Source organism: Microcaecilia unicolor, chromosome 11, assembly GCF_901765095.1.
Source record: "Microcaecilia unicolor chromosome 11, aMicUni1.1, whole genome shotgun sequence".
Taxonomy (NCBI): Eukaryota; Metazoa; Chordata; class Amphibia; order Gymnophiona; family Siphonopidae; genus Microcaecilia; species Microcaecilia unicolor.
The window spans coordinates 29043303-29059675 of NC_044041.1; the positions used below are offsets into that span (position 1 = coordinate 29043303).

General features: G+C 47.4%; 1 protein-coding gene across 1 annotated transcript in view; it reads left to right on the forward strand.

Moving 5' to 3' along the window:
- Positions 1 to 16373, forward strand: part of SSH1 (slingshot protein phosphatase 1) — a 120121-nt gene that overhangs the window by 9928 nt on the left and 93820 nt on the right. Inside the window, exon 2 of the mRNA XM_030217277.1 lies at positions 47 to 84. Coding sequence (XP_030073137.1) covers positions 47 to 84 — 38 coding nt within the window. The remainder of the gene's footprint in view (positions 1 to 46; positions 85 to 16373) is intronic.

A 16373-nucleotide genomic window follows, 5' to 3' on the forward strand; every position in this document is an offset into this window, starting at 1 on the left:
CATGGTGGAGATGTTTTATGACTGACTTGTTCTCTTTCCATTGCAGGAGCTTGGCAATGATGAAGATCGCAAGATAAACCTCAGGTGAGCCGTCATTCTTTTCCTTATTTGCTCTGTGGTGGTCGCTTTGTGATCTTTGGTAGTCCTGCAGAGATTGTGGTCCTCTCAGGTGCCCCCTCTCTCCCCCAGGTTTCTGGCTTATGTTCTAAGGATGTTCTTTGTTGAGTCCTGTGACACACTGTGGCACGATAGGGTGAGAATAGGAGAAAAGGGGAAACAAAGGTTGAAGAAAAAAAAAAGAGAATATACTTTTCTTTTCTTTTTACTTTTTTTCAGATTTTATTAAATGTTTTTATGATTATGATTTTAGCTTAAGTAATTCGTATGAATTGTTTAATTGACTGGTTTGCTGTGCTTTCCTATCATAAATGGATTTCAAAGTATGTTTTATAGTATTTTAACGTTATATTTTAATGTTATATTACACATTGTAAACCGTTCTGACTTACTTTTGTAATAAGTGACGGTCTAGTAAATGAATAAATGATAAACGATCCCACTGTTTTGGTTTAGCATTGGGGATGTCCAGCGCATGCTTTGAATTCACAGTTCACGTTCTAAGAAATATAGATGTGGGACGTGAAGGGGCATTTTCGATATGACGTCTTGAGTAAAGTAGTGCAGTAGCCGTGTTAGTCTGCTTTTAAAGGTAATGAATACAAATAAACCGAAACAGAGAAAAGAAAATAGGACGATGCCTTCTTTATTGGACTAAATACATTTTTTGATTAGCTTTCGAAGGCAGCCCTTCTTCAGATCAGAAAAGAAGGGTTTCCTTCGAAAGCTAATCAAAAAATGTACTAAGTTTAGTCCAATAAAAAAAGGTATCATCTTATTTTCTTTTCTGTGTTTTGACTTATTTCTATTTATTACTGATATGACGTCTAAATCCAGCTTTGGATGGTTTGCAGAAAACGTCCAAAAATCGAGTCGTGAAAGTGACCATTTTCAAACCAGAAAAACATCTTCTCTTTTTTCTTTGAAAATGGCCGTTTCCTAGATGATATTGTGTTTAGTGCGTGGGTAGCACAAGCTGATCCCAAAATTACCGCGGGACGCCTGAGCGTGCCTCACGGAAAGGCATTTTTAGCTGCGGTAAGTTTCCCGCATAGGATAAGTACTTTTGGGTACAGTGGGTCCTGGTTGGAAGACCTGTTTGCTCTCCCCCCTCCCTTGCTTAAGGGCATAGGCGTAGTTTGATTGTTTCATTTGGGGGGGCAAAGAATGGGCGGAGCATATTAGCATATCATTTGCATATATACATATGCAAATGAATATGCTAATGTGGAGGAAGGAATTGAAATTTACAGGCAAAATATCACAGATGCACATTTCAAAAAGCTGACACATTTCAATTAATAAATTATGAATAAAATACTTTTATCTACCTTTGTTGTCTGATCATTTAGTTTTTCTATTCGCTTTGGTCCCAGTGTCTTCTGTTTTATTCAGTGTCTTCTTTCCAGTAGGCTTCCCTCTGCTCCCCACCCCTCGCAGTCCCATCCATCTCTTGCTCCTTCCCTCTGCTCCCCACCCCTCGCAGTCCCATCCATCTCTTGCTCCTTCCTTCTGCTCCCCACCCCTCCCAGTCCCATCCATCTCTTGCTCCTTCCCTCTGCTCCCCACCCCTCCCAGTCCCATCCATCTTCTGTTCCTTCCCTCTGCTCACCATCCCTCCGTCCCATCCATCTTCTGCTCCTTCCCTCTGCTGTGCCTGACCTCTCCCAATCCCATCCATCTCCTGGTCCATCCCTCTGCTCCCCACCCCTCCCAGTACCATCCATCTTCCCTCTGCTCCCCACCCCCCACGAGGTCCAAGATGGTGACTCCGTTTACCCCCTCTCTTCCTCCCTCCCTCCGGCGCAGGCAACAGTCTTCAGCTTTTTCAGCGTTCCTGGCAGCGGTAGCGATGTACACGCTGCCTTCGGTCTGCCCGGAAGCCTTCTCTTCAAGTTCCTGTTCCCACCTATGCGAGAACAGGAACTTGAAGAGAAGGCTTTGGGGCAGAGCCGAAGGCAGCGTGTACATCGCTACCGCTGCCAGGAACGCTGGAAAAGACTGCTGCCTGCGCCGGAGGGAGGGAGGAAGAGAGAGGGGTAGACGGACACGCTCCTCTCCGTCCGCTTGGCTTCCCTGCCCTCTCTGTCTGCGTCCCGCCTTCCTCTGACGTCAGTGGAAGGCGGGACGCAGACAGAGAGGGCAGGGAAGCCAAGCGGATGGAGAGGAGCGCGTGCCTGCATGTGTTTTTTTTTTTAAACTAATGGCGCGGCGGCGCCTCGTCGTCGTTTGGGCCCCCCCTCGCCCCCCCCCACCCAGTCTACGCCTATGCTTAAGGGGAATCTCTTGCTCTGGGGTACGCCTTATTACTAGATTTAAAGGTAAGTGGTCCATATTTTTCTATGGATTTGTGCCATGAAAGAGACCATGGGTGCACTGTACACCTGTGGCTCCTTGTATCTCCCAGGTAGAAAATCATTCTATAATTGCCTATTGCTTATGGTGGACTTAATCTTGCTGTGCACACCATAGGTGAATGTATTTAAATCCTAATAAATAAGCAAAGTGCCTTGCTTAGGGCCCTGTTGACTAAGCTGTGCTAGCGTTTTTTAGCACATGCTAAACATTTGATTCGCCTGCATTTTCCTATGGGTGGCAGCGTTTAGCATGTGCTAATCATTAGAGAAAGAAAATGAATGTCTGGCTCTTGGGCACAAGAAAATGAAAGTAATCCCATTTGGCAGTAAATCCTAAAGCCTCAGATTGTTCTGTCTGCAGGGATCCTTAACCCTTGACAGCTGTCATGCAAATATCTCATCAGGGAGGCAGGATGTGCAGCAGGGCTGCCTTCATGCAAAGTCTGAAGCTAGAGGGCTAGAATAAACAGTCATTGCTTTGCTTGTTTATACTGGTTGTGGGTTGTTTGGTTTGCAGAATTATGAGTGGGTGTGTACTACTTGATTGTCCCAGCTTTTTTTTTTTTTTTTGGTCTAAATGTTGTCGTTTTTTTTGCAGCTTGTAAGATCCTGATTAGCTTTAGTGCAAATGTATTCCAGAAGGTGGCAGTCAGGCATTGGCGTTGTGCATGCTCTGGAACGAGAGAGCAGAAGATGATGTTAGCCCTTGCTCCAATGTTGCAAGGGATTGTTCATCAATCCATTGTGCAGCCAGTTATGATTTACAAGAGAAAGAGTTTTACGTGTCTTTGTTTCAGTCTCTTTTGCATGCATTTTCAGCGGTCCCCCTCACTCCACCCAACCCCAGAATGATCTATCTATCTATCTATCTATCTATCTATCTATCTATCTATCTATCTATCTATCTATCTATCTATCTATCTATCTATCTATCTATCTATCTATCTATCTATCTATCTACACTAGTAAAACAGGCCTGTTTCTGATACAAATGAAATGGGTGCTAGCAAGGTTTTCCTTGGAGTGTATATGTTTGAGAGAGAGATGGTGTGTGTGAGAGATGGAGTGTGTATGTTTGAGAGAGAGAGAGAATGAGTGAGAGAGAGAGAGAGATGGAGTGTGTATGTTTGAGAGAGAGAGAGAATGAGTGAGTGAGAGAGAGAGAGATGGTGTGTGTGAGAGATGGAGTGTGTGTGTGTGTGAGTGAGAGAGAGAATGAGTGAGAGAGAGACAGACAGAGTGTGTGTGTGTTTGTGTCAGAGAGAGAGTGTATGTGTGTGTGTGAGAGAGAGAGAGAGAGAGCTAGAGTGTGTATGTGAGAGACAGAGAGTGTGTGTGTGTGAGGCTCCGAGTTCCAGGCCCCCCTCCCTCTCTCCTCTCTTCCCTCCCTCTCTCTCCTCCCTCCTTCTCTCTCCTCCCCTCTGAGTTCTTGGCCCCCCCTTCCCTTTGAGTTCCATGCCCCCTCCCTCTCCTCCCCAGCGTGTTCCATGTCCCCCTTTCCTCGGTGTATGTTTGAGAGAGAATGTGTGGGTGAGAGGTGGAGTGTGTATGTGAGAGAGAATGAGAGACAGACAGACAGACAGAGTGTGTGTGTGTGTTTGTGTCAGAGAGAGAGAGAGAGAGAGAGAGAGAGAGAGAGTGTGAGTCTGTGTGTGAGAGAAAGAGTGTGTGAGAGAGAGTGTATGTGAGAGACAGAGAGTGAGTGTGTGTGTGTGAGAAAGTGAAGCCTTCAAGCCTTGAAGCATTGGTGCGCTGTGTAAGGCTCCATCTCCTCAATTGACGACCCGTAGTTCCGGAAAGTTGCAGGAATGCTTCAAGGCTTGAAGGCTTCACTTTCTTGGCTTCAGAACGTTGGAGGTGTGTTTTATTATATAGGATATATATAATTTTTTTTTGTGGTTATGTTGTCTTGTCTGGACAAAGGCTTGTAGGAAAACCTCCTATGAATCGAAATGCTATGGATCGCCACCATCAAGCCGAACTCTGAGCGTGTCACCCCGAGAATCTAGGCTCCTCCAGTTCTGCCAAAGGGAACTCTTGGCCCCAGTGTGGTTTTAGATGTCCAGATCTGCTCCTGTCAAGCCAGTGGGGTGGAAAGTAGGAGACTACCTAGTGTGTACTTCGTGTGTGTTAAGAAATCGTCAGCGCTTGATTTCTGTCTGGTGGACTTGGTTTTCTCTCACTGAGCTCATAGAGTTCTGTCTTGTCTTGTCTTTGGGGAAATTGGTCATGTCTGAGCGGCAGAAGTTGCGGAATGTCTTTGTCACTTGCGAAGACAAAACCGCTTGAATTTCTATATATATATTTTTGTTACATTTGTACCCCGCGCTTTCCCACTCATGGCAGGCTCAATGCGCTTACATGGGGCAATGGAGGGTTAAGTGACTTGCCCAGAGTCACAAGGAGCTGCCTGTGCCTGAATTGGGAATCGAACTCAGGTCTCCAGGACCAGAGTTCACCACCCTAACTACTAGGCCACTCCTCCACTCTTGCTACTATTTGAGATTCTACATGGATCACCAATGTGGCCGCGCAGGCTTCTGCTTCTGTGAGTCTGACGTCCTGCACGTGCAGGATATCAGACTCACAGAAACAGAAGCCTGCGCAGCCTTCTACATGGAATGTTGCTAGTGGAATAGCAACATTCCATGTAGAATCTCCAATAGTAGCAACATTCCATGTAGAATCTCCAATAGTAGCAACATTCCATGTAGAATCTCCAATAGTAGCAACATTCTAGCAACATTCCATGTAGAATCTCCAATAGTATCTATTTTATTTTTGTTACATTTGTACCCTGCGCTTTCCCACTCATGGCAGGCTCAATGCGGCTTACATGGGGCAATGGAGGGTTAAGTGACTTGGCCAGAGTCACATGGAGCTGCCTGTGCCTGAAGTGGGAATCGAACTCAGTTCCTCAGTTCCCCAGGACCAAAGTCCACCACCCTAACCACTAGGCCACTCCTCCACATATGTGAATTAAAAATGAAAAAAAAAAACCCACTGAAGAATGAAGCTTGTTCCTTTCGTGTGAGCTTTCTGGGTATGAATCTGACTCGCACTGACTCATGAAACTTGTCGGTTAAAGAACTGAGGGAAACTTCATTCTAACATAATAAGCCAGCAAGTCTTTTTGGGGGAAAAAAAAACTTGGCTCTGCCTTCCGTAACGACGCTTCTATGACCTTTGTTCTTGTGCCCTCTTAAGATTAATTCTTCAACAGAGCGCAGTTTAATATGCTCTCTTGTCTCGGTCTTCTTGCAGCGTTTGAGGTCAGTTGAAGATTCTGGTGTGTAAGCTGCTGGCTGTGTTCAGTGTTCAAAAACAGGACATTGAATCACATCCTGGCAAGTCAGCCGCATCCTGACTTGACGTGTGCGGCACGGGATGGAAGCAAGGGGCCAGTGACCTTTATGGGTCTGCAGAATGAACAGATTTGTGATTAGATTTTGCATTATTTTCTGCTTTTGCAGTCTGGCTGTGTTGGGAACTGTGGAAGTAGATAAATGTCTGTTTGGGCAGTTGGTGGGTTTTTTTTTTGGCATGCAGTAACATGTTGAGATGCACATATGCTGAGGAAAGAGAATTACCTCCTAGGTTTGATCATCACAGTAACAAGTAGCTAAGCAAGCAAGACTCTCTCTCTAAGTAGAGTTTTTTGAAATCATTTTAATGTACCCAACCCAGGGGCTTAGCTTGCTTCATTAGAACTTTTATCCTGGAACTGAAATAGGTTGGTTATTTTAAAAGGTTGATGTAGGGGGGTGGGTGTTGGGGGGGTGGTGAGCAGGAGACTGGCTTGCTACCTTAGCTGCTCCTCCTTTCAGTACCCTTCTCCGCCACCGCCAACTCCAGGCTCCGCCCTTTCTGCCTCGCCTCACCCCATGCTTGGAATAAACTCCTTGAGCCCATACGCCAGTCCCCCCCCCCCCCCCCCCCCGCCCATCTTCAAATCCTTACTCAAAGCCCACCTCTTCAATGTCACCTTCGGCACCTAACCACCATACCTCTATTCAAGAAATCTAGACTGCCCCAACTTGACGTTTCGTCCTTTATATTGTAAGCTCCTTTGAGCAGGGATTGTCCTTCTTTGTTAAACTGTACAGCGCTGCGTAACCCTAGTAGCGCTCTAGAAATGTTAAGTAGTAGTAGTAGTATTACAAATAGCAGTGATTTAACCAGAGCTGAGATTGTGATGTCATAATGCCTCATTCCACCAATGCCTGAGAGCCAGCCTCATCAGTGATGTCACAATGGCTTGATTGTCCTATATTTGTCTCACTCTTATCTATTAGATTGTAAGCTCTTTGAGCAGGGACTGTCTCTCTTTGTTAAATTGTACAGCGCTGAGTAACCCTAGTAGCGCTCTAGAAACTGCCTGCCTTCTTTCCTCCTCAAAATGCACCACTTGTTCCTCTGATCCCATCCCCACCAACTTACTTAACACCATCTCTCCTACTATCACCCCCTCCATCTGTCATATCCTCAACCTCTCTCTCTCCACTGCAACTGTCCCCGACACCTTCAAGCATGCTGTAGTTACGCCACTCCTCAAAAAACCATCACTAGACCCTACCTGTCCCTCCAACTACCGCCCCATCTCCCTCCTACCCTTCCTCTCCAAGACACTTGAGCGCGCAGTCCACAGCCGCTGCCTTGATTTTCTCTCCTCTCATGCCATCCTTGATCCGCTTCAATCCGGTTTTCGCCCTCTTCACTCGACAGAAACAGCACTTTCTAAAGTCTGTAATGACCTGTTCCTTGCCAAATCCAGAGGCCACTACTCCATCCTCATCCTCCTGGATCTATCCACCGCTTTTGACACTGTCAATCATGACTTACTTCTTGCCACACTGTCCTCATTTGGGTTCCAGGGCTCTGTCCTCTCCTGGTTCTCCTCCTATCTCTCCCACCGCACCTTCAAAGTTCACTCTCATGGATCTTCCTCCACCCCCATCCCCTTATCTGTTGGTGTTCCCCAGGGATCGGTCCTTGGACCCCTTCTCTTCTCAATCTACACCTCTTCCCTGGGCTCCCTGATCTCATCTCATGGTTTCCAATATCATCTCTATGCTGATGACACCCAACTGTATCTCTCCACACCAGACATCACCGTGGAGACCCAGGCAAAGGTATCGGCCTGCTTATCCGACATTGCTGCCTGGATGTCCAACCGCCACCTGAAACTGAACATGTCCAAGACCGAGCTTATCGTCTTTCCACCAAAACCCACTTCTCCTCTTCCTCCACTTTCTATCTCAGTTGATAACACCCTCATCCTCCCCGTCTCATCTGCCCGCAACCTCGGAGTCATCTTTGACTCCTCTCTCTCCTTCTCTGCGCATATCCAGCAGATAGCCAAGACCTGTCGCTTCTTCCTCTTTAACATCAGCAAAATTCGCCCTTTCCTCTCTGAACACACCACCCGAACTCTCGTCCACGCTCTCATTACCTCTTGCCTGGACTACTGCAACTTACTCCTCACCGGCCTCCCACTTAGCCATCTATCCCCCCTTCAGTCTGTTCAGAACTCTGCTGCACGTCTCATATTCCGCCAGAACCGATATACTCATATCACCCCTCTCCTCAGGTCACTTCACTGGCTTCCGATCGGATACCGCATTCAATTCAAGCTTCTCCTTCTTACCTACAAATGCACTCAGTCTGCTGCCCCTCACTACCTCTCTACCCTCATCTCCCCTTACGTTCCCGCCCGTAACCTCCGTTCACAGGATAAATCCCTCCTCTCAGTGCCCTTCTCCACCACCGCCAACTCCAGGCTCCGCTCATTCTGCCTCGCCTCACCCTATGCTTGGAACAACCTTCCTGAACCCTTACGCCAAGCCCCCTCCCTGCCCGTCTTCAAGTCTTTGCTTAAAGCCCACCTCTTCAATGCTGCGTTCGGCACCTAACCCTTACCGTTCAGTGAATCCAGACTGCCCCAATTTGACTGCCCCTATCGGACCGACCGTTCACTTGTCTATTAGATTGTAAGCTCTTTGAGCAGGGACTGTCTCTCTTTGTTAAATTGTACAGCGCTGCGTAACCCTAGTAGCGCTCTAGAAATGTTAAGTAGTAGTAGTAGTAGTAGTAGTCTTGTGATTTCTTTGAACCTCAATGCTCTCTTGACCAAGAGTACACTGGTGCTATAGTTTTTGTTGATACGTTTTGAGTGCTACCTTGTTATTGATGATAAAAACAGCTGGTATACATGACTCCAGTCTGCTTGTCAGGATGTCCAAGCTGTCCAGGTTTAGATGCATGCAAACCTATTTCACGAATATTTATTTATTCATTACATTTGTACCCCGCGCTTTCCCGCTCATCGCAGGCTCAATGTGGCTTACATAGTAACAAGAGAATACAATCTATAGTATCAGAATCAACAAAGGAGGTATGTGATAGGACAAATGAACAAGGAGTAAGTGGGATAGAAGAGGTGTGAGAGAAAGGATAGGGCTAGGTAAGGAGGTGGGACGATAAGGGAGAAGTTGGGACGAGCATGGAGGGTAAGAAGGTTGGTAGGAGATGTTTTCTGAGTATTAATTGTGGGTATCCTGAAAACCAGAGCCGCAGTTATACCCTGTTCTGCCTTGTCGAATGAAACTATTAATCTCGGACGTAGCCGAATGTGGTCACATGTACCTTTATATCAGCAGATGCATCGGAAGGGCTTATGGCTTATTTTGGTAACAGTTATTTTTGATAATTCTATAATTTTGTATGAGAAACATGTTTATTGATGTTCCTCCAACCTGTAGTCACACTTCTGCCAACTCAACGTGTCTTCCCAACCTAGAGTTAACACATGACCACATTGATTCACTTCATTTTTCAGTCCAGCAGTTTCCTCCTCCTCCTCCTCCCCCTTTGGGCTTCCAGCATAATCAGATGCAGCCTCCGAGCTTACAGTGCTATGAGCCTTCAGTCAAAACTACCTGGAGTTTCCCCTAACTTTGTAAACCACTCCCAAACTCACCTAGTGCAGTGGTTGACCTTGGCAAGGAGCAACGGACTGTGTGGCTCCCTCTCTGAAGCTTCTCCAACCTGAGTCTTGTCAATTGGTGTCACCATTGTGATGGGTGCTACTCCCCCCTCGATGATCAAAAGTAAATGCAGGCGCTACCTCCTCCACTACTACAAGGTATCGGGGGGGGGGGGGGGTGAGGGGGCCGTTAGACGGCTGGTGGGGGTACACTTTTTGTGTAGAGGGGGTTAGAAGACCTAGAGGTCCATCGGACCTTCAGTCTTCCGTGTCGCTGTCTGGGGGGAGCTTGGGGGGGCACTAGGCCACCAGGGCCTTGTCTTTTGGGGGAGGGTCCAGGGGGGTCCCACGGACCTCCAGCTGAATGTTTGACAGATTCAATACTTGATATACTGATTTATCTGACGAACAGGGCAAAGCGGTTAACAAACAAAGAAAAATTAAGAAAAGGATCTCCGATAAATTGTAGGAAAGAAAACAAGCATACAAGAAACGTACGCAACCAAAAATAAAACCCCCCACAATCAGGTGTTAACACCTTTTATGCTGGACATCACATATTCGTAAGCCTTTTGAAACAGCCAGGCTTTAAGTAAATATTTAAATTTCTTTAAGTTCACTATGTACCATAAGAGCATATTATTCCAAAAATAAGAGAGTGCAAAGAAGAGGGCACCTTGATGAGTTATCTCCATTTGAGTCCTGCGGGGCCCTGGTAGAACCAAACGATGGTGGTTAATAGAACGCAGTACCCGCGCTGGAGAATAAGGAACAGTCAATAATGACAGATAGGAAGGTGCACCTTGACGAAAAGCCTTAAAAGCCATGCAGTCTAATGGAGCCTTGTTACTAGGATCAGGACCGGCATCTCAATGACTTTCCAAACCTGGTAGCAGCAGCGATTTCCATACACTGCCCTGCCACCACCAGCACCCGCTCCGCCTGAGGTAACTTCCTGTTTCGCTCAGGCAGCCGCAGTAAAGGGAAGAGGTGGATGCTGGCAGCAGCAGGGCAGCGTATGGGAATCGCTGCCGGGTTTGAAAAATCACTGTGACTAGGTAGAATGGCCGGGGGGGGGGGGGGGCAACATCTAAGCTCCGCCTCAGGTGGCATCTTGCCTTGGGCCGGCCCTGACTAAGAATACACACTTACCTGGGCCTAAACCTGAATAAGAACCCTCCCACCAAAAAAAAAAAAAAACTCTGTCAGGGTCCCTGTTGGACTCTCCTGATGTCAGCTGCAAAGTTAATGTGAAAGAGAACTGCTGGAAAGTATCTGGGTGATACTGAGCCCATGACAGTCAGCGGTTTTAAAGCCGGCACCAGCTGGGTTCTTAGTGGGTGCCAGTGGCAGTGCCTGTATATAAGATAGGACTGCTTTTTGTGTGGTCATGTCTGCCTGGTTAGATATTTATATGATATTTCTGTGATCCAGGAGTATTCCTGCCAGCCCCTCCCAGACCTCAACCGATGGGGAAAAACTCAGATAAAGGGTGGGATTTGGGAACACCATCTTTGTTGTTTATCTCTGGTTTTGAAAATCTTTTTGCAAGTGCCACACTGCAGACAAAGCTTTTTAGGAGGGGAAGACATAAGGTGACTTGTTGTTATTTTTGGCTTAGACTAACAATGAAATGAAAATAACAGCAGATAAAGACCTGCACATGGGGTCCGTCCAATCGGTCCAACAAGGTGGCCAGAGTTGTAACGTAAGAACATAAGCGTTGCCATACTGGGATAGACCGAAGGTCCATCAAGCCCAGTATCCTGTTTCCAACAGTGGCCAACCCAGATCACAACTACCTGGCAAGATCCCAGAACAAAAAAAACAGATTTTGTGCCGCTTATCCTAGAAATAAGCAGTGAGTTTTCCCAAGTCCATCTTAATAATGCATTATGGACTTTTCTTTTAGAAAATGTTCCAAACCTTTTTTAAACCCTGCTAAGCTAACTGCTTTTACCACATTGTCTGGCAACAAATTCCAGAAGTTAATCATATGTTTAGGGCCCTGTTTATTAAGCTTCACTAAGGGCGCGCTAGCGTTTTTAGCGCACGCTGGTTGGCACACGCTAAAATAAAGTCACTCACAGAAACATATGCAGGCTCATTTTCGAAAGAGAAGGACGCCCATTTGTCGACACAAATAGAAAGATGGGCGTCCTTCTCACAGGGTCGCCAAAATCGGCGTAATGGAAAGCCGATTTTGGGCGTCCACAACTGCTTTCCGTTGCGGGGATGACCAAAGTTCACGGGGGCGTGTCGTAGGCGTAGCGAAGGCAGGACTTGGGCGTGCCTAAGACATGGATGTCCTCGACCCATAATGGAAAAAAAGGACGCCCCTGACGAGCACTTGGATAACTTTACCTGGTCCTGTTTTTCTTATGACCAAGCCACAAAAAGGTGCCCGAAGTGACCAGATGACCACCGGAGAGAATTGGGGATTACCTCCCGTTACTCCCCCAGTGGTCACTAACCCCCTCCCACCCTAAAAAAAGAACGTTAAAAATATATTGTGCCAGCCTCAAATATCATACTGAGGTACATCACAGCAGTAAGCAGGTCCCTGGAGCAGGTTTAATGGGTGCAGTGCACTTCAGCGGACCCAGGCCCCCCCCCCCCCCCCCCACTTGTAACACTTGTGGTGGTAAATGTGAGCCCTCCAAAACCCACCAGAAACCCACTGTACCCACATCTAGGTGCCCCCTTCACCCGTAAGGGCTATGGTAGTGGTGTACAGTTGTGGGTAGTGGGTTTGGGGGGGGGGGGGTTAGGGGGCTCAGCACACAAGGTAAGGGAGCTATGTACCTGGGAGCTTTTTCTGAAGTCCACTGCAGTGCCCCTAGGGTGTCCGGTTGGTGTCCTGGCATGTCATGGGGACCAGTGCACTACGAATGCTGGCTCCTCCCACGTCCAAAGGGCTTGCATTTGGTCGTTTCTGAGATGGGCGTCCTTGGTTTCCATTATCGCCGAAAATCAGAAACGACCACGTCTAGGGACGACCATCTCTAAGGACGACCTAAATGTCAAGATTAAGGCGTCCCAGATCGAAATGAAAGATAGACGTCCATCTTGTTTAGATAATTCAGTAATACGAGTTTCCCCGCCCCTCCACTGGGACATTTTGTGAGGACGTCCTCAGGAAAACTTGGGCGTCCCTTTCGATTATGCCCCTAATGGGCAATTCTAGCATTTGGTGCATGCTGATTTTAGCGCTCGGTAAAAACGCTAGTAAACAGGGCCCTAGGTGAAGAAATATTTTCTCCGGTTTAATTTTTGCTTTTGATTCCAGCCTCTTTCTATAAAGGAATCCTCTGCATTTAGCCCACGTGTTTTTGAATTCTATCACTGTTTTTTTGTCCTCGCCACCCTCTCCATGAAAAAGTATTTCCTGATGTTACTCCTAAGATCACCAACCTACAACCAAAAGTGCTAGGTAACTTTTGTGCTAAAGAACCTGCGAAATGCATGTACTTACGCGTTTAACCCCCTCCAAGGTCTTGCAATGTACTGGGGGAGAGCCTTCCCTTGTGGATTTCGGGGGTTGCTTGTTCTGCAGCAGTGAAACACATCTTGAGCTAGTCAGCGCTGATCCGAAGCGTGCAAGCTGTGTTCCGTTCACAAAAGAAAATTTGTAGCTTGTTTTGAACTCTGTGATCGACTATTATTTTCTTTGCCCTCTTTGTTCAAAGCAGGAATCTGTAAAGAAGCGTCTGAATTGCCTTGCTGTATCTGAAATGCATTCTGGGCATTGTTCCGTCCTAAACACAGCCCACACGCTTCGAGTTAGCAGAAGATGTTCTGCTTGTTACTCGCCCATTAGTGCTGCAACAGTGCAAGATATCTCCCCCCCCCCCAAAAAAAAAAAAATTGGGATTTTGTTGATTTCTTTTTTGTTCTTATTGCAAGGTCTCTTTCTCTCTCTCTCTCTCTCTTGCATTTCTTTGTTAGTTTGTCACGGTAATATTTCGTTTTTTTTAACTTCTCAAAACTAGGAACATCTAGTTAGAATTTTTCAGGGCACCAATTGTCCATGAAAATCTCTGTTGCTTTCTCTGGGAAATAGAGGCTGGAAAGTATTGATCAGGTGCTTCAAAAACATCCTCCTATCACCTTTGCACACAACATATAACATAGTAACATAGTAGATGACGGCAGAAAAAGACCTGCATGGTCCATCCAGTCTGCCCAACAAGATAAAACTCATATGTGCTGCTTTTTGTGTATACCCTACTTTGATGTGTACCTGTGCTCTTCAGGGCACAGACCGTATAAGTCTGCGCAGCACTATCCCCGCCTCCCAACCACCAGCCCCGCCTCCCAACCACTGGCTCTGGCACATACCGTATAAGTCTGCCCTGCCTCCCACCACCGGCTCTGGCACAGACCGTATAAGTCTGTCCAGCACTATCCCCGCCTCCCAACCACCAGTCCCGCTTCCCACCACCGGCTCTGGCACAGACCGTATAAGTCTGCGCAGCACTATCCCCGCCTCCCAACCACTGGCTCTGGCACAGACCGTATAAGTCTGCCCTGCCTCCCACCACCGGCTCTGGCACAGACCGTATAAGTCTGTCCAGCACTATCCCCGCCTCCCAACCACCAGTCCCGCTTCCCACCACCGGCTCTGGCACAGACCGTATAAGTCTGCGCAGCACTATCCCCGCCTCCCAACCACCAGCCCCGCCTCCCAACCACTGGCTCTGGCACAGACCGTATAAGTCTGCCCTGCCTCCCACCACCGGCTCTGGCACAGACCGTATAAGTCTGCCCAGCACTATCCCTGCCTCCCACCACCGGCTCTGGCACAGACCGTATGAGTCTGCCCAGCACTATCCCTGCCTCCCACCACCGGCTCTGGCACAGACCGTATAAGTCTATTCACACATGCACCACTCATCACAGTCTTGCCTACACATAGGGTTACCATACGTCTGGATTTTTCCGGAGGATGTCCTCCTTTGCAGGGAACTGTCGGGGGGGGGGGGGGGGGGTCCGGGCGTTGTTTCCAGCCAGCCCATTGTCTGGGCTTCTGGGATGGCTGGTTGGTAGGTTGGCGGACGGACGAGTTTGCCGTCTCCCCTCCCCCTCCCTCAGCCTACTGTAGCGCACCCTGGTGGTCTAGTGGCCTCTTCGGGGCACCACTCTTTCCTGCCTGCTGACGCCGACCTCCCTGCTACTGTTGCTTCTTGAAAATGGCTGGCGAGACTTGTGGAAGTCTTGCGAGGCCACCACTTGAAGTCTCGGCAGCTATTTTCAAGAAGCGGCAGCAGCAGCAACAAGCAGGAAGGAGGTGAGGGTCTTTCCTGCCCCAAAGAGGCCACTAGACCTGAGAGGGGAGGGTGAGAAGGGTGCAAGCTGCTCATGGATGGGAGGGAGAGAAGGGGGCAGCTGCTCTTGGATAGGAGGGAAGGGAGAGGAAAGGGGTACATGCTGTACATGGTGGAGAGGGAAGGGAAATGTAGCACATGGATAGAAGGGGATGGAGAGGAGAGGGGGGGACATGCTGCTCATGGATGGGAGGGGAAGGAAAGGGGGACATTCTGCTCATGGATGTTTGCTTTGTATTTAGACTAAGGAAGATAATGCATCTGCTAGTTTACCAGTATTTTCACTGCTTATGGAATCTGGCTTCCTTGCAGGGGCGTAGCCAGACAGCAGATTTTGGGTGGGCCTAGACAAGAAGTGGGTGGGCACAAGTGTTCTCCCCCCTCCCCCACCCACTTAAAAAAATATCTCAGCTGGCAGGAAAACACTGCTCTCTACCTTGGCAGCCTGCAGCAGGCATGCGCTGAAAACTGAGCATGCGCAGTTGCCAGTGTCGGCAGCTTAGGAAGCTCAGACTTCTGAAGTGGAGAGCAATGTTTTCAGCACCATCAGGAGGAGGTCTTCAGCTGGCGGAGCTTGGGATCCCCACCAGCTACCACTAAATGTGTGCTGCTGTTGGGTGGGCCTGAGCCCTAAGTGGGCGGGGCCCGGCCCACCCAGGCCCACCTGTGGCTACGCCACTGCTTCCTTGGAGGATCAAGATGACTGTGGGGCAGGGCGGGACATATATAAATACACACACTATTATAATGTTATATTTGTTACTGCTGTATTTTTTATGATACTCACTATTCAAGCATAAATAATACTTAATAAAGCTGGATATAAATATTCACAAAGATAAAGATCCTTCCTATCCGGTCCAATCTTAGTTCATATATAGTATTCAATATCCCACAATCTTCAGATCTTCAATATATTAATACAGATTCCCCATGAACCTCAGTGATGTGCAATCACCAGCAATTTCTCAATCAACCTCTTCATTGGTTCATTAAAATATTTTTAACTTATTCATTCTATTTATTTAAGCCCATAATTTAAATTGAACTTATGTTCTTTCTTTAATTTTATCAGACCCAGGGGTTAGGCTGCCCGACATGCACGTTTCGCTCCGAAATGAGCTGTCTCAAGGACATCCCCTATAATACAAAAAACATTTCATTTTTAACTGCACTCCATATCCAAGCAGTTAGCCTATGTCTAGAGAGCATCATTATTTAAAACCAAAACCCCAAAACTCACCCCACGATCTTACTAGCGTCAGCTCAGCAAAAGTTATTCAGTAGCCAAGATGGCGCCAGCGTTTTTTATGATGCCGTATGTTGATTTTTACATTTGTAAGCCACTCTGCATATACATATTTTCAGCCTATAAATATTTTCAAATAAACACATATCTTGGACTTCTACTCAGTTTGTTAGTTGTGATGTTTATTTTTGGGGTACTTGGTTCCCATCGACAGGGACAGAGCTAGAGTGGGGTGACCAGAAATGTACCCCTAGGAGCTGTATTTAGAGCTGCTTTTTTTTTTTGGGGGGGGGGAGCTCAGCATGCCAGTCGAAGGGCAACAACATACCTTATTTCCA